We start from the raw sequence: 24886 nt of genomic DNA on the forward strand, positions 1-24886 counted from the left end.
CCTATTAATCTGTCCTCTGTCAGGTTAATTATTAGACCAGCCAAAGAAGCTAGAAGGATAAAAGATTTTTTTTTCTCTCTCCAACAAGGCATTCCCTTCATAAATCACTTGTATAAAGAACTCCCATCTCTGGCTCCGCTTCTCAGGAAACTGGCAATTCATGATCTTAGAATAAATTATACATTTAGCTCCTGTTTTGAGGGATAACTCACCCTGCTGAAGGCAGATACATACGTTTTACTTATTTTTATTTCTTCTGATATCGAGCATAGAGCTTTGCACACGATAGGGGTTTATTGACTTCTACATCAAGTCAGATGAACTGATTTTCTTAAGTTGGCAACTACCAAACACTGTACTTTATCAGCCTGGTTAAATAGGAGAATTAATCCTTCATTTACCAGGGTTTCTAAAAAGCAGCCCTTTTGTTCCTCCTTGAAATTGTTAGTCTGGGGCTTCCCATCAAATATTGTCAAGTAAGCCCACCTGAGACCAGGTGCATCATTTTACCTGACAGGATGGTTTGCAGTGGAGCATAAAAACTGTCAACATTATTCCTGCAGCCATTGAGAGTGGCTTCAGAAGAGTCCTCCCCAGTCACAAAATCCAGTCCCTCCAGGAGAACCAGAGCCACTTTGGTCTCATGAGGCAAGTCCCCTTCCAGAGCCCGCCCCCCATCCCCCCCCCCCCACCGCCCCACCAGCCAGGGGAACTTCCATATTGACTATTTGGCACATAAAGGTTCTCCTGAAATGCGTAACTCTTTCAAGTAGTTCTAGGCCTCTTACCTTTGAAAGTTGGAGTCTTTTCCCTTCCTTGTAAACAACAAGTATTTGATGATAGATCCTTGTACAGCCATCTGAATACTTCGGGCACCTCCCTGAAATGGGGAAGGTGAATACAGTGAGGCATGTGAAGGCTGGGAGCGGGGCTCTAATGGAATTCCTTCGGGGCCAACATGACAAAGGAGAATTCTTGGAAATGGATGCTGTCTATTCTCGGCAACTCTCTGCCTCCTGGGGTACAGCATCCCTGAGCGTGGCAAAGGGACACTGTGTTATATAGACATGGGGCCATGGTCAGATGCCATGGCTGGGCCAGAATCTGCAATGACCAGCTCCTTCGAGGAGCTCTGTAGACTGGCACCTGGGGATGTGTGTCCTCCTCCACCCTTCCTCCACCATGCCCCTGCTTCATATCAAACTTGTAGATTTGTAGGATGCAAGGAACTTGTTGGCTAGTCCTTGAAATTCTGTGCGACTGGTAACTGATGACATGAATTCCTGAGATTTCAAACAAGACAGAAAGAAGCTCCTGGGTCTCCTGCTGCCTTCTAAATCCTCAGGGATACTTCGAACCTGGAGGGAAGAGCCAGGAAAGCTAGAATTGGGGAGGGCGGGGTATATGGGGGGGATGGGGGGGAAGTTGAGACTTTGCTACAATCCTGGCAGTAAGTTTATAGTTGCAAACAGTCTCTTGTCATTTAAAGTTAAATTTTAAAGTATATTAAATATGCTTCTAGAAATGATTGTAATGAAAACATGCATTCCTGATGGGTGAGGATGGAGGGAAACATGGATAGGGAGTATAGGATTAGAATATCTACAAAATTTTGCCTATTATTACCTTTCCTACTTCCAAAGCGAAAGCCAGGTCAGAAAAAGGATCATGGAACCTGAAATAGGCCTTTTTCCAGTCATGGCTGAAGACATGGATGGTATTGCCAAAGAGGCTCTGCCGTAACTTCTGAGAAGAGGGGAAATAAATGATTCAAACAAAGATAATTCTTCTTGGACACAATCCTCATAAAGAGCCTTAAGTATGCTGGTGAAGTTATGGAGGGAGGCCCGTCCCCTTCCTTCATTCTGGTTTACATGTTACCTTATTCCCCTATCTTAAGTGTAGAGTCATGTGCAGAAGAATCACACCAGGTTCCCTTAGACTATTTTTTTTTAAGATTTTGTTTATTTATTTGAGAAAGCACAAGGGGCAAGGGTCAGAGGGAGAGGGAGACGCAGACTCCCCACTGAGTAAGGAGCCCAACATGGGGCTTAGTCCCAGGACCTTGGGATCATGACCTAGGCTGAAGTCGGACGCTTAATTGACTGAGCCAACCAGGTGCCCTTTGACTATTTTATCCTGAAGGCTCAGTGTGTCGACTTTGCACCCTGTGGTCCCCAACCAATTTTTGTCCCTTGTGTCTGTCTCACCTTCCATTGCCAGCCATGTCTCCCTTACACCTTGCAGTCCACCGCGGGCTGCTGCGCTGGCCCTCTGCCTCTTGTCCCTATCTATATCCATGACTCTACAGCCCCTACCCATCCCATCTTTGAGTCTTTCTCTCTTGCTCTAGGAAAAAGAAACAGGACGAAACAGGACTCTGCATTTCTAGCTTGAGTACAACATTGATTCCAATGACACTAAACAAAGCATTCTCCGTTCTCTTGCCCCAGAATCTTTAAGGTTTTCCTGGCTACTCTATAGCGTGTTGAGATTAGAGAGGGTCTTTTAGAGCTTCCCAGAAAAAAAAAAAAAAAAAAAAAGCCTTTATAAACCAAACACATGAAAAAAAAAAAAAGAGAGAGAGAATCTATTCATGATCAAGGACATATAAATTGTTTAGCATGCGCTTGGCCCTATTTGGGATATAGAGAAATAAAAAGTCTGATACCCCACAACTATGTATAAGATAGAAGGTGTGAAGTTCCGTAAGTACAAGGTAGCTTGAGAGAACAGAGGAAGGAGAACTTCTGACTGAAGCACTCCAGAAGGCTTCAGGGAAGGGGCGGCATTTGAACCAGGCTGGCAAATGGCATCTAGCGTTTATTGAGCATTTTCTATGCACCAGGCATTGGCCTAAGTGCTTTATATTCATTATGTTGATTTAATTCTTTGAGGTAGGTACTCTTATTATCCCCTTTTCACAGAGAAGTATTCGAGTAAGTTACCCAGCTGGTAGGAACAGCTGGGACTTGCATCCATTGCTCTGCTTCCCTAGCTTTAAGTATGTGTCATCCTATGATCGCTATTGTTTTTGCGTGCTGGTCTTTATTTAATTAATATTTTTTCACTAGCTGGAGCTACTCTTCGATAACTTCAAAAATATCTGTTTAGTAAGGACACTTCATATCACATCTTTAAGTAGGAATCAAAATCACTCGCCACATCTTGAAAAAAAAATAATGGAAATAAAACAATGTTCGATTGACTTATGCTAGGAACCGTTGCCTGTGAAAGCTCCACCTAAGCTGGCATTCTTTTTAAGGAATTAAGGAAGCAGGAAGTGTGAATGAGGTGTCATCCCTTACAGAGCCTTTTTCCAGGGTCTGCCTGGGTGAGGAAGGAGCTAACTTTCCCGCAAGGTGCCTCAGTCTATGTAATATGGCACTTAATGACGTATCCCTAAAAGCACTCATGCTCCAGCAGAGGCACATGTCTCACACTTTGGGACAGACCACACATTGGCCTATTGCCTGTAACAGAGGGGAGAGGAGGCAGAGAAGATCTGCAAACACACGCACACACAGAGTACTCAGAGCATCCTGGGACAGGGAGTGGTTCAGTGCAACTAGGAGACTCTGCGGTGTGTGCATGCGTATGCATGTATGTGTGTGTTCCAGAACCGTGGTACAGGAAGTCTGTGGAAGTTGAGACTGAAGAGTTCCTGGGGGCTGATCCTGGAAACCTTAATATCACATTCGGGCGCTCAAAGCCAACTGGACGGTGTGGACAAAAAAGAACATGCAGCCCAATTGGTCCAGAGCTAAATGGTTTCTAAGAAAGAGATGCAGGAGAAGCCTGCATCTGGAATGCTCGTCCCCTGGTGGGACCAGGGTCTGCTTCTGTGGCTGGAGTTTATTTCCTGGCCATCTCTGCTCCCACTGTCGAAAGAAAAGATCGCCTCTACAAAGAAATAGAGGCAGGTGCATTTCAGCATGAACAAGGGCCCAGAAGTGCACTTGAAGAAAAATAATTTGCCTGGGGGCACCTGGGTGGCTCAGTCGGTTAAGCGTCTGCCTTCTGCTCAGGTCATGATCCCAGGGTCCTTAGGATGGAGCCCTGAATTGAGCTCCCTGCTCCTCGAGGAGCTTGCTTCCCCTCTGCCTCTGCCTCTGTTTGTCTCAATCACTCCCATGAATAAAATAAAAATAAAATCTTAAAGAAAGAAAGAAAGAAAGAAAGAAAGAAAGAAAGAAAGAAAGAAAGAAAGAGAAAGAAAGAAAGAAAGAAAGAAAGAAAGAAAGAAGAAAGAAAGAAAGAATGAATGAATTTGGTTTCTCAGGGTAACAGCAAGTCAAGGAGACAGAAGAGAAGGGCGTAGAGACTGCTCTTGGGAGACACAGACCAGGTGTGTCCCATGGCCAACGGGCCACCAACCACAGGACATCCCCAGGAAGAGGGCTGACGATGAAATCGAGTGTTTCCCTGCCATCAAGGCGGCACAGCCCAGAAGACAGACCGAGCACCCCCCACTCCCGGGTTGAGAAGACGACGGGTTCGACTCCACGCCGACCGCGTGCCCTTGGACAGATTGCCCCTCCTAAGATTTTATTGCTTATCCTGACAGGCGGAGGGGAGGGGAAGTGTGTAAATATGAGAGCCTGAGACTAAGAAGGCTTAGAATTCAAATTCACTTAAAAAAACAAACCTCTGGAAGTCTAAACAAAGTCTTCTTTCTGTTGCCAGGTACCACTTCCAACTTAGGGAGTGTCACCAGCCAGCCCGACTGGGGTGGCCCTCCCAGCCTGCGTGACTTAGTAAAGGTGACTCATCTCACCTACGTTGACATTGACCTTCATAAGGTATATCGCTTGGCCCAAGCCCGGCCTGCTAGACTCAGGAGAGGTGTGGGTCATCGTGCTGTCGGCTAACGGGACGCAAATGGTGACGGTCCTAATGAGTGACCAGGACGATCGTTCTTACTTGGCACCCTCAAGCACGGTTCTGAGTTTTTCTCTTCTCCCCTGGTTAGTTTTCTAGAATTTGTAATGAATGCCTCTCTTTCCTGATCGCCAGGATGATGACAGCGGTGAGGATCGCTGTCTGACACGCTCACGCACACTCATGCACTCATGCTCACACACGCTCACATGCCCACATTCACACATTAAGTAGCATGACTTTTTGAAGCTTCTTCTCTAAACCTTTTCTTGCCTTAGGAATTACCAGCTCATCACGGGATCAGAGTTTAGAATTATTGGGTCCAAGGAAACATTACTCTCCTCGCCCGTCATATGGAGTGGTAGACGCTCGGGCCTGGTCATGTTCACCATGGATTCCTCAGCATCCAGGGCCCTGGCTGGTATGTGACAGGCTCCCAGTAAGCATCGGCTGAATTTTCTAAAAATTGAATTTGGCCCTTTCAGTGTACAATGAAAACATCTGGGGTGCGGAGCAGCTGCGTGTAGGCCCAAGATCGACTCCCTTGTAAATGGCAGCTCCAGGCCCCAAATGCAAGCCCTTCAGCTTGTACCAGTAGAGGGCCCGCAGGGACCAGATGGCGCCCTAGGTCAGGATGATCAACCTGAGGAAAGTTGAAGACAGGGACTACTTACAAAGACGTGGGCTGCATGGGTGGGGGGGAACCCAGAGGCTAATGGGGCTCCCACAGCCAGCGAGAGCATCTCCCCTAGACCTGAAGGGGGAGTGGAGGGAGTAGTGACCTGAACCACTCTGGGGAGAGAGGACTGGCTTTCTGCTGGCTGCACAGACCCTGACTCCTTTCCAAATCCTCCCTCCAGGCTCCCTCCAGGCTCCCTCCAGGTTCCCTCCAGGCTCCCTCCAGGCTCCCTCCAGGCTCCCTCCAGGCTCCCCCAGGCTCCCTCCAGGTTCCCTCCAGACTCTGTCCAGACTCCCTCCAGACTCCCTCCAGGCTCCCTCCAGGCTCCCTCCAGGCTCCCCCAGGCTCCCTCCAGGTTCCCTCCAGACTCCGTCCAGGCTCCCTCCAGGGCTCCTTCCAGAGCTCCCATGGGTCAAACTGAGTAGGGCGCCAGGAGAGGAGGGAGCCCTGTTGATGGAGTCCCTCCAGGTCAGTTTTGGCAGAGGGCAGGATGGAGAAGGGTGGAGAGTACAAGAGGGGCACCGGGATGGTACCTACTGCCCCACACTGGGCTGCTTCCCTGGGAGATTGTCCAGAACAGTGAATGAACCAAGTAAACATCCACTGAGGTCCATCTCCTGGCCAGACCTTCTGCGGGGGCACCAGGCTGTGCTTCCTACTTCCAAAAAGCCTCACCCGTTGCCTCTTAGGCTCCAGGGAAGCTCCACTCACCTGGGTCTCCACCAGAATATAATATGCTCCTGCTGGGTGGTGTTGCAAACACACCAGGGGCCTGCTTATTGGCTGCTGATGAAAGAGGCTACAGGAATGTGTTCAGGGCTGGGTTCTGGAGAAGGGCCTGGTTGCGGAGGAGGACGGGAGAGTGCCCTGGAGGGAAGGCAGGCAGTTTTGGGGTGAGGGGCGGGGAGGTGCAGGTGCAAGAGCGCAGAGGAGGCTGCTCACCTTCTCTAGTCTCTCCCGGGCCAGCCGCCTTGGCCATCATTCCTCACACCTCATGCACCCTAAGATGTTCCGTTGGGGAAAGGAAGAGGGCTGTAGTCTTGGAAATGAGTCACAAAAGGGGAGAAACAGGAGGGCTGGCATGCGCACTCCCCCCCCCCCCCCCCCCCCCCCCCCCCCCCCCCCCCCGCCACACACACACACCTCCTTTCTCAGCAGATTTCCAGCAAAGAGTGTGTGGTCCCAAGTCAGGAAATCCCATGCATCCCTACCCCAAACAGGAGGGAAGAGAGAAGGGCCCAATGACAACAAAAGGCATCCTCAAGTGAATATTAGGATTCAATAGCTCTGATAATGTGCCAGGCGGCTGCACCGCCCACCCGTCCATTAGACTTGGTCAAGCTTCCAAACCAGCTCCCTGGAACACGCGTACTCAGGATCCAAGGCTCAGCAGCTCGAAATCCCAGGGTGTGTTTAATTAATGCTACTGCTATTTAAAGGACACACTATCATCTGGCCCACACAATGGGAATAAGTCCAAATTCATTTTTTTTTTAAAGAAAAAAAATCAATTATCTCCACTTCTGGGACTTCCTTACCACTCCATCGACTCCGGATCAGGCTCTAGCCGTCTGATTCTCTTGTCCCCCAGGCTTTTCCAAAGGGAGAGAATTACCTTGGAAAAGTCACGGGGGAGGTCTGCAATCATATCACGTTTGTGTTGGTGGATAAGTGGGGGAATTCAGACCCAGGCTCTCTTGCTTCCAACAATATACGGAGAGACTAGAAGGCTTTGGAAACATCTGCGACTGCCTTTCTCCTGTTTTTAAAGTTTCTACATGTGTTTTTAAAAATACATCGCATGTTCACATGGTTCAAAATCCAGAGAGCACCAAAAGGTACACTGAGAGAAGACTCCCTCCCACCTCTGTCTCCTTCCTACCCCACTCTTTCCCTCCACCGTTACATCATACAAAGGCTTCTGGAATTTCTGGGAGCCCGGACAGGCAAATACCAATAGAGATTCATGCTTTTCTCTCTTTTTTTTTTTTTTTTTTCTCAGAGAAAAGGTAGTCTAATTTCCTGATATGTGTAAATCCTACAATGAGGGTCTTCATAGAAAGGCATCACAGAGCCAGGAATACATTCCTATTAGAGATTGCTCGTTATCTTGGAAAATGCACACAGTTGCCCTCGCTTCCGGTTCTACGGCACAGTGTAGACAGACCAATCACTGAGGCTGGAGACTCTCACGGGGTCACACGTGCATGGCCTGTCTTCGTTCCCTGAGAGGCTAGCCATTAACTGGACACGCAAGACACGAGTCAAGGTACCCGCCAGGGGCTGTGAGGCCAGTAAGCAAATGCGGCGTCTCCTGGGAGCCTGCTGACCTGTCTTCCTGTGACATCTGGCATTTGAGCAAGGGAGGGAAGGTGGATCGAGGCAAAGATTTGTGATAATAAGAAAGAACGGCGGGCCTCCTGGTACATCTGTACTGCAAGGATGACAGGAAAGAGCTGCTCTGTAAGGCCCGTGAGGATGCGCAGGGTAAAAAGGAATGTGGGGCTTGGTCCCTTACAAGTGACGATGTCCCCTCTGAGGACCTTAAGGGAAGCCTGTATTCGGGGTTGCAAATGCTGCAGTCGGGGCCAACCCAACAAGCAGATGGAGACTGTGTGGTTTCCCCAGAAGGGGTTCCAGTCCCCACTCCTGCCTGACCCTGTGTGCAGCGCACGGCCTGCGGCAGGCCTGACTACAGGGCAAGTGTTACTGGCCTTCAGCCAGGTGACCAGGCTGGTCCTGGGTGGTTTCTGCAAGCTTGCCCAGGCGTAGGGCAGCATGTCCTCAGGAAGGAAGTGCTTCCTCCAATTCTTGTTCTTAGGGCCCCCCAGGAAAAGTCTCTGCCTGAGGCTCCAGAATACAGTATGGAGGCTAAAGAGACAGGAGGAAAGTCCTGAGGAAGAAATTGTCCTAAGAAGCCCCGAGTCCCACTCTGATTGAGAGAACTATCTTGTAGGCAATTTGACTGAAGGGATCTCTCACCCTAGCTGGTCCTTTCCCTTCCCCTCCTGGCTTGACCCATGGCTTAGCTTCCCCAGTGCCCCACCGTGCCTCTTTGACCTTGACAGCTGGGCCTTCGGACCATTGCCAAGGCATTTGGCTCCAGCCCTGGCCTGTTTGACCCCATGAGATGCTGCTGGTTTGCCCCCTAGCTGGGTCTCCGCCTCAGCCCTTTGCCCCCACCCAGCAAGTTTGGAATTGAGCGAATTGTCCCTGGGAACAGGAGATTCCAAATCCACTTGAATCCTCAATGTCAGCTTCTTTTCAACTCTGCATGTTCATTGGCAGCCCCAGAAAACATTTCCTGAGACGAGCCCCTTGCCCCAGGACCAGGCCTGGCCCAGGTGTCCCACCACCCTCCCTCCCTCCCTCCCTCCTGCCTGTGCTGGGACAGGGCTGCGACCTGGCTTTCTGGATGCTTGTTTGTGGCACTTGTCACCTGCCCTATCTTACCTTATGTAGTGATTATTTGAACTTAACTCCCTCACTCCCTCAAAGTTAATCAACAGACCAAGGAAGTGAATGGAGAGACTCTCCGAGTTTGGGAGGAAAAGATTGTTAACACCACCGACGTCCTTGAAAAATACCATAAATAAGTCATTTTAATTATATTCTCCTTTTACCAATAACAACCGTCTGTGGTCTTATCTTCCGTAATACTCTCACATGACAGCAGATAAGATTCCCCAGCCTTGTTGTTTGGGGAAGATTACATTTCCTTTCATATTTAATTGACAAGCTATACTTACCATGGCCATTGCTAGGGAGATAGGGAAGCCGCCTGATTTTGAAGAGATGATAGAGGGTTTGGGGATAGAACAAAGGCTGCTTGATGGCAAATGTCCTTGTCCTGTGGGCTGAGGCTTTCCCGGTCCATCTTCAGTTTCATCCACAGTTATATGGTTGCCTTCATGATTCTGTGTAAAATGCCATCGCCAAAAAAACCAAAAAAACAAACAAAACAAAACAAAACAAAAACAACCAAACAAACAAAAAAACCCAAAGCAAACAGAGCTGGTGATGACTTGTTCCCCCCCCCCTCCCCTTTTTCTCTCTTTCTCTCGGAAATATCAGTGTTCAGAAAATACTGTCTCCCTTTTAGAGACCTCTGAAAATTGTGATAAATAGCAATAAAAGAGGCAGAAAAATCCCAGTGTCTGTGTCAAAGGGTTTCTCCTAAGTTTTACATGACTGGGAGAGGTTAAATGTAACTATGGAAACATAATTAATGCTATCAAGACCTTGACTTGAAATTATGTTTAGAGAAGAATGTAAATGTCGCTGTCTCTTGTTTTGAGAAGACAACATTTTATAAACAGTAAATGAACCTTCCAGTGTCTACGAGGGATTTCTCACTGTGTGGTTAACTGGCCCATAAATGAAGTCGGGTTACCTCCTTTTAATTTTCTCAGATTCCTGCTCCCTAATAAGTGAGTTATAATAATTTTCGTCTTTAAGAAAACCACCCCCTATCTTTAAGAAAAAAACTTATTTTTACTCTTCTTGACCGATTCTTATGGCATTTAAATATGTTAGTGTCAAGTCTTCCTCCAATTTATTTGACTTCTATACCGATGCCGTGAAACAAATCTGCCCCGTTGGTAGCCGAAACATGAAGGAAACTGTCTCCTTAGTTTTCTAGATTCCTAGAGGCCAAGATGTTTTCTTATCTCAGAAACACAGCCTCCAAGTTGCAGACTACTGCACTCCGTAAATCAAATGGAAAATCTTTACATTTGTGGCGATGGGTTTCCCTCACCTTGTATGAAGCGTAATTTGACATTTATTTAGTTTTTTCCTTTCAAAGATTGTTTTATCTTTTGAATATTCTGTTCTCCCAAATGGTAGCTATTTCCACTGAATACTTCCAGGACTAAAATGGAAGCATTATCTCTCTGATTCTAATTTAGACTGTGGTTAGGAAAGTTTTAGCACAAATAAGGCTTTTGATGACAGGTTACTGGAAGGAAGACGCCTTAGCGTTAACAGTTAAAATATTAATTATTCAGTTGTTTGATCATATCATATATTAGTGCCAGGAAAATCGCCCTCATGTTTTGTGCTGTGTTTGTTCAGAGATTGAATTAATATCTGAAATACCAAGTTCACTACTTCGTAACCTCGGGTTACAGAGATTAAAAAAAAAAAATCCTTCGTCTTATATCGTATAACAGATTTTAAAATGCCTTGTAACCCCTGAATTCAGTCAGCTTTCCCATTTTTGAAAATGATGAAGGAAAACAGTTTTTCAGAAGCTGAATAAAGATGATAGCTACTTTCAAAATTACTTTTCTTCAGGAACGCTGAAGCATTTGGATGTCAGAATCTAGTGTTGCTTTGCACGTGTAAGAACTCTAGATTCTAATATTACTTTTTTCTAAAATAATAACCATATGGTGTTCTTAATGATGAAAAGTACTTAAAAGTGGGAAGAGATTTTTATGGAGAAAAAAGAAAAAAAGGAAAGCAAAAGAAAAGATTTCAACGGGCTTTCTAGTTTTCTGTGTTCGCACGTTAAATGCCGGGTGCCTGAGTGACATTATGTGCATAGAATAAATGCCGATTATGCCGTTAATGTGATTGTTTGAAGAAGCAACCAGAGGAAAACACACTGGTTTTGAGAAAAGTAATTACCTGAAGAGTTGTGTTATTGGCTCCCAACCTATAAATGAAAGAGGGAACATCAAGTAAATGACTCCCTCTATTCAACCCTCAAACCTCCTCCAACCCAACCTTGCTAGCAAAGTCTCTCTCCACACATGGTTATACCTGAAGCATCTTAAATGTAAACCTATAATGGAGACTTCTCATGTAGCGAGCATAAAAGCTGATTGCCTGAACACCTGAAATCCCTCTGGTTCTAGAGAAATGAGAACACAAGGACATTCTTACCGATGATAACTAAAGATTTGCCGCCATTTGTCCAGAAATGAAATTTTCCTAGTTATCTCCTCCAAATCCAGCTCCTGGGAGCATTGTTCCTTGTCCGAGACTTGCATAGTCCTCTGGGTGATGTGGTGAACTGATGAAGGGAGCTGTTAGGTTGGGAGAAGAAGGTCGGGCAGTGGGGAAGCCAGGTGCTGGCTCTCTGGACTGGGCCAGCTGGAGTGCGGCCCCTACTTTTGACCAGCGAGGAGATCACACCACACACTTGCTGCTCTGGGCTCTCTGAAAGGCCCTGCTCTCAGATGTCAATTAAACTTTCATTGGAGGCGGAATACTTTGTGTATTGCTGTTCCCTGTATAGACGCCATGAATGTTTAATCCAAGACCCAGATTTATAAACAAAAGGATTGCAATTACTTCTCAGCAGCATCAAAACAATTGGGATAATTTAATTGGCCAAGGATACCATCCTGGTGGAATGTGAGAGTAGTTGATGCCATCATGCTTCTGTGGAAGTGTTTGTGGTACAGAGATACTTAGCAAAGGGGGGTAAGAGCCATCCTGTTGATATCTAAAAACTGTATCGACTACTGTTGGATAATATGTAGGCCAAGGAAGAAATTGGCCAACAGATGTTTGGCATCGAGTCTAGTACACAGAAATCTTGCGGACAGTTTGAAGAAGGACTGGTTTGATTTGTTTCAGGGAGAGGTCTAAAATGATATCATGCCCTATTGGCTGAATGAAATGTAGCTGCGATAACTGGCATAATAAAGAATATTCCTGTTGTGATGGGTAATTTTATGTCATCTTGTTAGGCTACATAGAGAGCCCAGTTTTGGGTCAAATGCCCATCTAGATGTTGCTGCGGAGGTGTTTTTGTTTTTTGTTGTTGTTGTTTTTTTTAAGATGTGATTAACATTTAAATGGTAGGTTTTGAGTAAGATAGATTATACCCCAAAAGGTGGTTGGATCTCAACCAATCAGGTGAAGGCCTTAAAAGACGGAGGTCTCGGGAAGAAGAAGGAATCTGCCTGTCAATAGTCTTCAGACTCAAAGTGAAGCATCAACTCTTCCCTGAGTCTCCAGCCAGAGAAGCGCCCTGAACGTTCCCAGACTAGTCAACCTTCACAGTCACGTGAGCCAATTCCTTACAATAAAGGTCTCTCTCTCTCTCCCTCTCTTTCGGGAGGACCCTGAGTAATATAAATGTGTTTATCAAAAACAAATACCAATACCGGCGACCAATATAAGTTTTCTTGTCTCTTCTGATTTGGTGGAGTATCAGATTTGAGCCTCAGGAGGTCATTTTCTCTTTGAACATTTCTGATGACGAGTTTTGTAAAATCCTAAGAGGGGAAGAGGCGAAGAGGCTTTTTGGATCTATCATGACTCGCATGGCCGGGGCTGAGGAGATTGGTTATATGCAATATGGCAGAGACCTTGAGACACAGCAAGTCACTAAGTAGACCACAGGTGGATTTAGGCATCCACGGTTTTGCTTTGAACTTCTCTACCATCAGTTTCTGAAATGAACTTTTGGTGGTCGTAGAACCAATTCGTATTCACAAGTCCCATAAACTTTCATCAGATTTCACATTTTTAGTGTCAACCTAAGAGGCATAAATGATTCCTTTCTTTTTTTTTCTTCTCAAACCATAAATCCTTTTTTTAAAACCCTTACTGTCCCACTCTTCATAATTTTATCTTTCTAATAGTGGCATTAGTATTTAATATTTATTGGGCACTCTCAGTATAGAAAAAAATAAGAAATTATGTGATCCTTGCTCTTGAACAATATAATGATGAGAAATGTCTTGTCTTGGGTTTCCCTATTTAGAAAGTCATGAGAAAAAATAAATTCCGCGTCTGCCATTTCAATTGTTTAACAATCCCAGCCCAAGAAAGGAGAGTCGCTAAGAAAGTCTTTTTCTTAAGAATCATTCTTAAATCTGCATATTTTTGTTTATGTCTCTGTCCTATTTTACAGAAGATTCTGTAAAGGTAGAAGCATAAATCCCAACGAATAGACAACTCACAAATAAACTTTCCTGTTGGGTTTCATAAACATGTTTTGAGTATTTCCTATGTGCCAGGTGCTTGGAAATGCCAAGGTGAATAAGATGAAGTTCCTGCTCTCTCTAGTGGTGGAAACGGACACCAAGAGAGGGAAACGCTGTGAGAACCCAGGCTCCGCAGGCTGTGAGTAGGTACGCAGGAGGCAGGCAGGAGAGCAGAGTGGGTAAGGACGTGGTCTCTGGGCCCAGACTGCTTAGTTTTGAATCATGGCTTCACCTCTTGCTACTTGTATGGCTTCAGACAAGTTATTTAATCTCTCCATGCCTCAGTTTATTCATCTGTGAAGTGGGGATGCTTTCATATCTTCACCATATTAAGACTTCTAATCTATCCAAATGGTATGTCACTCTACTTATTTAGGCCGTATTTACCTTCCCATTGTTTGACCCCAGAAGTGGAATGCCTGAATTAAATGGTATATGGTCATTTTAAAGACTTTTGATGCATAGTCCAACTTTCATCGCTGTTTGTGAGCATCCCTTGCCCAGCCCCTCTAATTCCCTTCATTCTCAGGTTGGAATTCATGGTTCTGCTCCTTGCAATAAAGAAGTTACTGCCTTTACTTCCTCACCATTCGCTCACTTTTCCATCGGATGTTGATAAGGGCTCCACAGATGGAAAAGGCTGGTCTCTGGAAGACACCAAGAGTCAAGAATGTCATTCAGCCACATCCAGAGAAAACCACCCATCTCTTTGAGTGTTTTATCAAGACTTAGAGCAGGAGGCCTGGGTGTAAGAAATGGGGTAGACTGAAAAGATGGGATTGAAGACCCTGGGCCAGGTTGGAACGACAGGGCAAGAAGGGAGGGGTGCAGAAACATGTGAAATATGGGATTGTCCATTTCTGCATTTTTCTACCCTTGCTTCTACCCCATGGCATGGCATGTGAAGTCACCTAAAGCTCCTGTTCCAAGACCATCCCTGCTGTGGCAAAGAATTGGTTTTGCATGTGGAGTCTAGGGCAGCAGTAGGCCTACAGCAGCAAAAGGAAAGAACAAGAACAAGCAGGGATAGTGGGGGAGGGGGAGGATTTTGCAGCCATGTTTTCGGGGCAGTGGGTGACGGTAGAGGGTCCGAAATCGTTCACCTGTGAAGGAAGTACACTACATAAGTGCAAAAACCTGTGTCTGAATCCATTTGCTTTCCTTGTGGATGATTTTGAAGTAATACCAGTGATTTCATGAGAAAAGCTAGTATCTATTCCAGACTTGGAAATTACTGTGTAAAAATTTAACGTTATTAACATTTGCTATCGTTTCCCAGAAAGCTATGACTGATCTTTACAATCATTTACTCAATCTGCCTTAGAGTCAAATTTAAAAACGTTGGGCTTGCAAGCATTTTGACTAGCTTGCAAAATCATCCCCAACCTTTCTTCTTGCTGTTTTCTTATGATGCTTCATAAACAGAAATCCGGAAGTAAAATTTAGAAACTTTTGAATTTTTTTTTAAAACAGAATCTCATTAGTGTTTAATTAACCTTACCCCTGGAAAGCTCTTCCTTAGGATTAAGTTAAATCCTTTATGCTTTGAGAATCATTCATTTTCTTTAGTTCTCCTTTCTGTGGAGATGGAAATTTCCTGATTACATTCCTTACCGAAAAGAACTCTGCCAATCCACAGGAAACCAGAAGATGGCTGATATCTTCTCTTTTTGTTCTTTGGTGATGTGATGAGGACGGTGTCAAATCCCAGGGCCTCCCCCATGACTTCGTAACCTTGGAAAAGTCAGTCTCTCTGAGCTTCGTTTGCTGTGGCTCCTCTGACTTAATTCATAGAATCGTAAAGAATAGGACTTATGTGAAAATTCCTAATCTTTAACCAATGTTTTCTTGCCTCCTATATGTTAAAAACTCTCCTTTAAACATTTTTTTTCACCGCTTTATGTATTTTGAGAGTCGCATCATGAAGCTAGAAGTCAAAGTCCTAAAGTGAGAAGATGCAGACATTGGTCCCAACCAGTCCCTCATTCCATGTGGCATTTGGTTGGTCACTCAGTCACTGGTGTAGGCCCCAGTCCTCATCCGAAAGACCTTAAAGACCAGTGTGGTATAATGGGAAATATATATTTGGTCATTGTTCCTGGTTACTGGCACAGAGCTCTTAAGAAATCCTTGGGATTTCCTGAGTGACAAAGGGTGATAGGACTGCCTGGGACTTCCAGCCCTAGCCCCCAGCCTCCAGGAAGAGGATACGGGCCACAGACCGAGTTGATCACCAATGGCCAATGTTTGATCAATCATGCCTGTGTAATGAGGCCTCCATAAAACCCCTAAACATCCACGTATCAGGAGGGTGACATATTCCATCTCCACTGTGGGCAGAGATTCCTGCACTTGAGACCCATCTGGACCCCCCAGCCATGTACCTCTTCACTTGAATGTTAAAGCATATAAATTAGTATATAAACTTGTAAGTAAAGTGCTTCCTGTGAGCCCCTCTAGCAAATTACTGAGCCTCATGAGGGAGTTGTGAGAAACCCCTATTCTAACCAATTGGTCAGAATGATCTGATACTTGTGACTAGAGTCTGAAGTGAAAACATTCTTGCGAAACTGAGCTCTTAAGCCCATGGATTCTAACTCTAGATAGTTAGTGCCGGCATTGAATTAATTATAGGACACCTAGTTCACCTACTCAGAGAATTGGAGAATGGGTCGGGGCGGGGGGGGGGGGGCAGGGGGAACTTCTCACTTAGTGTCAAAAAACAACTCGGCAACTAGCATTTAAAGCACACATCCTGGAGTCAGGCTGCTTGGGTGGGGACTCCCGCACCTTCACCGTATTAGTTATCTATTACTAACAGCCTAGCACAGATTTAGCCGCTTCAAACAACACCCATTTATTATTTCATAGTTTCTATGCATCAGGAGCCCCGCCGTGAATTAAGTGGGTGCTCTGCTCAGGGTCTCACAAAACTGCAATCAAGGCGTTAGCCAGGCCTTCAGTTCCCATCAACGTAGAGGGTCCTCTTCTAAGCTCACATCATTGTTGGCCGAATCCATCTCCTTGGGATTATAGAACTAGTTTCCTCAAGACCAGCAGACAAAAGGAGTCTCTGCTGCTGTAAGTCTCTCTGACCGGGGAGGAAAGCCCTAGCATCCCAGTAAAGAATTCACTAAATTAGGCTAGACCCACCCAGAATAATCTCCCTTTTGATTAGCTCAAAGGCCAGACTAATTAGAAGCATTAATCACATCTGCAAAAGCGCTTCACCTTTGCTGGATCAGGTAACATAATGGTGGGAGCGACATCCCGTAGTCCTTTGCCATATTCTGTTGGCTAAGTCAGACTGTCTCTTTTTCGTTGTGAGTTTTAGCAGGTTGTATCTTTCAAGGAATTGGTCCATGTCATCTAGGTTATTAAATTTGTGAGCGTAGAGTTGTTTTTAGTGTTCTTATCCTTTTAATGTCCGTGGAATCTGTGATAATGTCCTCTCCTGTATTTCAGATATTAGCCATTGAATCCTCTCTCTTTCTTCGCCTGGCTGGAGACTTATTGCTTTTTTGGTTTGGTTTTTAGGTTTGCTTTTGTTTTTGTTTTCGTTTTTTAAAGATTTATTTATTTATTTTAGAGAAGGGGTGGGTAGGGGCAGAGGGAGAATGGAGGAGAGTCTTAAGCAGACTACGCTGAGCGCAGAGCGCCAGGTGAGGTGGAGCTCAATCTCAGGACCCTGAGGTCATGACCTGAGCCAAAACCAAAAGTCCAACCAGCTTCACTGACTGTGCCACCCAGATGCTTTTATTGATCTTTTCAAAGCACCAGCTTTTGGTTTCATTGATTGTTTTTTCCTATTGATTTCCTGCTTTCAATTGCTCTAATCCTTTATTATTTATTTTCTTCTCCTTACTTTGAATTTAACTTGCTTTTCTTTTTCTAATTTCCTTAGGTGGAAACTTAGATGATTGATTTTAGAGCTTTCTTCTTTTTTAATACATGCATTCAATGCTACAAATTTTCCTCCCCCCCCAAAAAAAATATTTTTTTTTTTCCCTCCCAGCATGGCTTTTGCTACATCCCACAAGTTTTGGTAAGTTGTGTTTCATTTTCATTAAGCTCAAAATATTTTTCTATTTTTCTTGAGGTTTCTTCTTTGATCCATGTGTTACTTAGTGCACTGTTTAATCTCCACATATTTAGGGATTTTCCAGTTATCTTTCTGATACCGATTTCTGGTTTAATTCCATTGTCGTTCTGCGAGCAGACATTGTATGATTTTTATTCTTTTACATCTGTTAAGTTCTATAACAACGCTAAGAGGTCAACCAGTTAACTGGGCAGATGTGTTTTCTTGCCCAGAATGTGGTCTATCTTGGTGAGACTTCCATATGAGCTTGAGAAGAACGCATGTTCTGCTGTTGGATGAAGCAGTCTATGTATGTTAATTGTATCCAGTTAATTGATGGTGCTGTTGAGATCAACTGTGTCCTCACTGATTTTATGCCTGCTGGATCTTTCCACTTCTGAAGGAAAGGTGTTGAAGTTCCCAACTATGAGAGTGGATTAATCTCTTTCTCCTTGCAATTCTATTAGTTTTTGCTTTGCATAGTTTGACACTCTGTTGTCAGGTGCTTACGCATTAAGAATTATGATGTCTTTCTGGAGAATTGACCCCTATATCATTATATAAGGCCCTTTTCCATCCCATATTGTTTTATTTTATTTTTTTAAGATTTATTTATTTATTTATTCATGAGAGACAGAGAGTCGCAGAGACACAACCAGAGGGAGAAGCAGGCTCCATGCAGGGAGCCCAATGTGGGACTCAATTCCAGATTCTGGGATCATGCCCTGGGCTGAAGGCAGACGCTCAACCACTGGGGCACCCAGGCATCCCTCATCCCATATTCTGTTAATAAGCACATCACAGGTCCCACCAACACTCAAGGGACACTTGTTGGGAGGGTCACCTAGGGTGTGTCTACCACAAGCACATGCTGGCAGTGATCTTAGGTCAATCATTTCACCTAGGTGCCTCAGTTTCTACTCTTATAAAATGGGTATAATAATATTAACCACCCCATTGGTTCACTATGAGGACTCATTAATTAATACCTAAGAAGCATTTAGAACAGAGCCACGTAGTAAGTGTTTAATGACTTTTAACTATTTCTCTTCAAAATAGGGACAATTGCTGCCAATTTCTGCTACTACTGACCACCTGCCTGGGGTTGTTACAAAACTCAGAGGGGATGAGGCATCTCTGCTAACTGAAAAATAGCACGCAACTATGGGGTTGGTGACTGTTTTAGGGCGTGTTTTCCTCATTCTTTAACGAATGTAGCTTTTCATTTCTTTCCTCTGATTGTGCAATGACCCATAATGGTCTCTTTATATTTGTGGACAGAGAGAAGTAGAGGTTCTGGATTGATTCATCTTGCTGGTGTTTCACATTTGCCTGTTCCGTGATATCTTCTGTCCTGTTTTAGGGGCTGCTTAGGTGTCAGAAAGGTCATGGAGCAGCAAGTAATGAGATGTGGGTTCACTGAATCTGCTGTGTGACCTTATGGGAGTCACTAACCCTCGCTGGGCCTGAGGAGGTAAAATAAGACATTGGACAACACTAGATCATTGCCTGATAACCCCTTCAGTGCTTACCTCCTCTGACTGGGGCCTAATCTGTCGAGTCTAACTCCACCTGGAATCTCTTGACTCAGGCCCACGAGCCCTCTCTATTTATAGGCCGTTTGTGGTTTTATAATACTTTGTACCCTCTCCCTGGACTTCAGATCATGCAGTTCTCTATGAAACCAAGAAAGCCCCTTCAGAGACAGCAGAAGTCATTCTCAGGAATGTAATTCCAGGAACCAGAAGCAAAGTAATGCTAACAACATCAAAAGCCAGGCAAAATTAACAGATGCTCCGAGTAATGAACAAGGTGCAGAGAGGTTTTTCATAATGACTGCCTCCGTAGAGTATAAATAGGAATGCATCCCTTCCCTCCCCGTCTCCCCTCACACCATCTGTTATTTGTGTCAGGCAGGCAGTAATTGCTATATGTGACCCTTGTTGTTGGTAACGGGGACAACACCGTACATCGCAGTTTTCTTTGCTTTCACCCATCTCCTGGCAGCTGTGGCTATAAGGTTTGTGTCTATCCTAAGATGGCAGATCAGGATTTCCTTGGCCCTTGTAACTAAATATAAACAAATCACTCACCCTCCCTATTGGGGAATAAGTTATAAATAACAAGTCAGAGCAATCTTTCATCAGAGAGGCTGTGGTTACTAGGAGACGGGCCCTGCAGTCAGGCTTTCTGTTGTCATTACGTATCCATATGGCATTGAATATAAGCTCTGGCTCTCAGTCTTTGGCCTTTCGAATGGTTCTTAAGTAGACTGTTCCTGCAAATTATTCAACTCTTTTAGGCATTTTGAGAGATGAAGTTGTGGGTTCTAATCTGACCTCTGTCATCAGCACGCTGTGTGACTTTGAGCGAATTCATTCATTTCTCTGGTCTTCAGTTTAATTCTTGGTAAAAGAGATGAGAAAGTTGGCTGGATCGGGGGTTGGCAAATTATGACCCATAGGCCAGCAAATCCGGTCTGCTGTCTCTTTATGTATGGCTTGTAAGCTAAGAATGGTTTTTACATTTTTAAATGGTTGAAAACAAATGAAAAGAATAACATTTTGTGATGCAAAATATTATACTATGTCATAGTATAACAGTATATAGCTATAGGATGTAACATCTAATAATATATAAAAATATCTCGTGAAAATTATGATTTTCAAAAATTTACATCCACAAATAAAGTTTTATCAGAGCACAACCACTGTTTACCTGCCACCCCCTCCCCCCCATGATTGCTTTCACAGTCAGTAGCAGAGTTGAATGGTTCCAACAGAGGCTGTTGAGGCCTGAAAAGCCTAAATAATTACTATCTGGCTCTTTACCATAAAAGTTTGCTGACCCCTGAGCTAGGCTGTCTCTCAGGTCCTGGTCACTCCATTTTACAAATTGACTAATTCTTAGCACAATTCCCTCTCACCCTGGGGAAGAAATTCCAGGCTTCCAGTGAACCACACTTGGGCTGCTCTTACAGGAAATCTGGCATTTCCAGTGAGTCCTGATTGCTGCCCTGGGGTAGCCTGAAAAAAACTAGAAATGTCTTCGATCAATATGTGATGGAATGCTAGCCTCTGGCCTGCCCTCACTCTGGGTCAGCCCAGGCCTGGGGACCAGGGCAATGAGTCAAGGGTTTACCCTGAGAGTGGGGATATGTAGTAGTTCAGGCCTAGTGAAGAGATGAGGTGTTAGGATGTCCCTGCTATGACAGAGAACCCAAATAATAGTGGCTTAAACAAACCAGAATCTCACCAGGCTTTTCCATAAAAGTCCAGGTAACTGTTACATTAAAGATATCAACTGTTTGCAATCTATAGAATTTATTTGGATCCTAAAAAAAAAATGTATGAGATAATTGGGGAAATTGAAGCACTGTATGTTTGATAATAATAGAGAATTATTGGCATGCCGGGGTAGCTCAGTGGTTGAGCATTTGCCTTTGGTTCAGGTCATGATCCTGGGGGTCCTGGGATCAAGCCCCACATCAGGCTCCCTATGGGAGTGATGTCTCCCTCTGCCTGTGTTTCTGCCTCTCTGTGTCTCTCATGAATACATAATTAAAGTCTTTTTTTTTTAAAGAATTATTGATTTTTTTAGATGTGATACTGAAACTGTGATCATGTTTTTTAAAAAAGAGTCCTTAAGATCCATACTAAAATGTTTATGAATGAAATGATGTGGTGTCTCCAATTTGCCTCAAAATGATCCAGTTGGGGAAGGTTGAAAGTGGGTGAGGATGTATAGTTTAAAAAAAAAAAAACTGGTCAGGAGTCAGCTGAAATGTGTAATAGATCAGAGGGGTTCATTCTATTACTTTCTCTAATCATAGATAACCAGGGATTAAAAGTTTATACTTAAAAGGAATTTGGTCTATGAAAAATTTCACTCAACTGCCAAAACTGTATAATTACGGTCATTGTAGATGTGTTTATAATAAAAATACTTAGAAACAAGTTTTCCTGAGAAAAAAAATTCTTTGGGGAGGAATAGTTGTGTTGTGTCAAAAGTTCCAAGCATTTAAAAATTTCGATTGATGGAATATATTTTATTAATAAGCTTTTTATTGATTAAAAAATCATTTGAAAGTTTAAAGAAGATATAGAAATTACCATTAATTTCTTAGTCAAATCAACTTTTTTTTTTAAGATTTTATCTATTTATTCATGAGAGACCCAGAGAGAGAGAGAGGCAGAGGGAGAAGCAGGCTCCATGCAGGGAGCCCAACGTGGGACTCGATCCCGGGTCTCCAGGATCACGCCCTGGGCTAAAGGCGGTGCTAAACCACTGAGCAACCCAGGCTGCCCTTTTTTTTTTTTTTTTAATTTTATTTATTTATTTATTTTAATGTGTGCCTCAGTCGTGGAAACATTTACCATTTGTCAGGTGCGTAGTATGATACTATGCATGGCATGTGGAATTTTATTTCTTCAATGTAACTGTCATAAAATTATTCCTTGGACATGAAGATAAATCTGGGTTCTCAGAGCTTAGTACAGTGGCTTCTCAATCAGCAGGCATCTGGGGCTCAGGCCACAGACACTCCCATTTTGTGGCTCTGCCATCCTCATGCTTGGCTGCATCTCATAGTCCAATACGGCGGCTTCGCCTCCTGCCATTAACTCTGCATTCCAGAATGTAGGAGAGGGAAAATGGTGAAGGGCATGCCCTTGCCGGCATGATACAGAATTTGCCCGTGTCACTTCTGCTTCCCTTCCACCGGCCAGAATCACGTGGCCACTAGTTGGAAGAGAGGTTGGAAGGGCGAAGTCCTCAGCTGGGAGCCATCCATTGCACTAGGCATGTTTTATCCACACAGTAAGGGTAGAAGAGCTGTTGGGGCACAATGACTAGCCTTTGCCATGTATGTCTATGTTTACATTTATGTTGGTATGCGAACTCCAGGAGTCTCCCTCTTGCTTGGAGTTTATTTTTTTGCCTTTCCCTCTCCTCCATCTTCATTCCGACCCCCTGTCCCTTCCCTTTTCAATACCTTCTTGTAAACAGCTTGCTGTGGGAACCCATGTGACCACATTCCTTCAGGTCTGGTGGTTCTGATCCAGACACCCACTCACCTATTGTGCATGCGTTCCTATCCACGCAGTCACCCGGCCTCTCCCCACACCCACCCACCCACCCCCACACACACCCACACCCACACCACAGTCATGCATTTGGTTTCGTAGTTTGGGAGGCATGGGTTTTTAGTCTCGCCTCCTTCATTTACCCCGTATGTAGCCTCGGCTGGGTCAACTAAACTTTGTAAGCCTCATCTTCCTCACGTGGAAGAAAGCATCGCTGCATCCCAGGAAAGAGCCCTTGCAGAGCCTACCTTAGGTGATAAGTGAGGATGTGCACAGTCGTAGGGAAGTGCCTGGGCTTTGATAAGGAGAAAGCCACATTACTGGTGCCCTGTACTGTCGCTGAATCTGATCACACTACTCTTCTCATAGGGTCACAGCTGGGTGATTCAGACATAGAATCTCATCCCAATTGGCCTGTTTCTTTTGGAAACATGCATTTGGACCTCAGGGTCAGCTGATGATGATAGAGTCCTTTTAGTGGCCAAGGTCTGCAGGGACTTCCCAGAGTCCCCGCGGTCCTGGGGTCCTCTCCGTGTCCTGGAAGTCAGCAAGTCTTGGTATTCTGTGAGATACCTTATTTCTTCAATACACTTCGCTTCTTTGCTTGCAATTTGTTAGCCTGGTTTCTCTTCCTCACAAGAACCTTAAACCAAGCAACTGGGTTATTGGGAAATTTGGCAAAATTTAACATTTGATGCCCTTGTCTTAAAAATCTGTGCCCTTTAACCCTCTCCAAGTGACTGATAAATTAGTTTCTTCCTGTTGCTATGCTTCTTCCCAAGCAAAATTAGCCATAAGAAGAGGCTCCAACCGCCACCATTGACGCTGTGAAAACACATGAGTTTTTGGATCTCTGCCTCACCTACAGTGACCATGCTATCCTTAATTCTAATTACATAAAAAAAAAAAAACATATTTTCCCTCCAATAAAGGGATTGGATGTATCGGGAAAGAGATGAGGGTGGACTTCCTGGAGGAAGGGCAGATCTTTCAACCTGGCTGCCTAGATTGCCTGTGTGCCTGTGCACATGTGCACTTCCCCGCATTGGCCCACGTCCATGCCACACTGTGGGGTCACAGGCAGGCTTAGCTATCTGGCATTTGAAGACAGAAGACCGGGATCCCTGGGTGGCGCAGCGGTTTGGCGCCTGCCTTTGGCCCAGGGCGCGATCCTGGAGACCCAGGATCGAATCCCACATCAGGCTCCCGGTGCATGGAGCCTGCTTCTCCCTCTGCCTATGTCTCTGCCTCTCTCTCTCTCTCTCTCTCTCTGTGACTATCATAAATAAATAAAAAAAAAAAATTAAAAAAAAAAAAAATGAAGACAGAAGACCTGGCTCCTCACATGTTTCACCGGAGATTTCTCCTTTTCTCTGAGGCCTACCCTCCAGCCTCTAGACCGCTGTGTGGTCTGTGTGGCTTCTCCCATCAGCTTAATTGACCCATGGGCTCCGCTTCTGTGGCTGCAGTCCTGTGTCCTGTCCTCTCAGGCCTCACCCACCTCCTGATATTTGGGTGGCCTGTGTGTGGTACAGTAGAACACACTCTCACCAGACACTTGTTCAAAATGACAGGAGGGATTTTATTCAAACCATGGAAGCAAGGGGAAGAGGCTGAACTCAACTCTGAGTATGGCAAAGACCCCAGGTCCTCATTCCTCACGTTTGGTCAATCACTGGACCCCGACTTACTTTGCCTCATAGGCATCTCTGTGTCCCTCTGCTGCCTGAGACAGCCTCTCTTCTCCTGGGTGAATTTCTATAAAATGTTCTTGTTGGTTGGCCAGTCTCTGTTTCAGTCCCTCCTCAATGGGCCCTCGCAGGTGGTTCTTCCAGGGTGGAAATCCAGCTATGCCATTTGTCTTCCGTGATTTCTGGTGGAACCACCAGCCCACATGGCCCTTCCCTGGGGTCTGTGCTTGCTCTCTTCATGCCACCTCTACGTAGCTGGCCTCCTATGGATGCTGAGCACTCTCCACACTGCCGACAGGGAATAGATCTAATCAGCCTTGCACATGCCTTCTCAGGCTACTACCTCAGCTTGCTAAACCAACACAATCCTCCCTACCCTTAGCAGGAAACCTCAGCTAAAGTCAGTGATGAATTTGACTTGGAATCTAGAACATTTCCAATTCACAAGGCGCCAGTGTATAGCTTGAAACTTTCTGAGCAAGGGGCACATATGGAAAGCCCTCGAGGTGCCCCACACAGAA

General features: G+C 44.9%; 1 protein-coding gene across 1 annotated transcript in view; it reads right to left on the reverse strand.

Annotated features, from left to right (window-relative positions):
• Positions 1-11559, reverse strand: part of MINDY4B (MINDY family member 4B) — a 34736-nt gene extending 23177 nt beyond the window's left edge. The window contains exons 1-5 of the mRNA XM_035705113.2: positions 11453-11559; positions 11195-11222; positions 9310-9477; positions 1627-1746; positions 789-880 (exon numbers count right to left, since the gene is read on the reverse strand). Of these exons, the coding sequence (XP_035561006.1) occupies positions 789-880; positions 1627-1746; positions 9310-9477; positions 11195-11222; positions 11453-11559 (515 nt within the window). The remainder of the gene's footprint in view (positions 1-788; positions 881-1626; positions 1747-9309; positions 9478-11194; positions 11223-11452) is intronic.
• Between the last annotated feature and the right edge of the window lie 13327 nt (positions 11560-24886).

Source organism: Canis lupus, chromosome 23, assembly GCF_003254725.2.
Source record: "Canis lupus dingo isolate Sandy chromosome 23, ASM325472v2, whole genome shotgun sequence".
NCBI classification, from domain to species: Eukaryota; Metazoa; Chordata; class Mammalia; order Carnivora; family Canidae; genus Canis; species Canis lupus.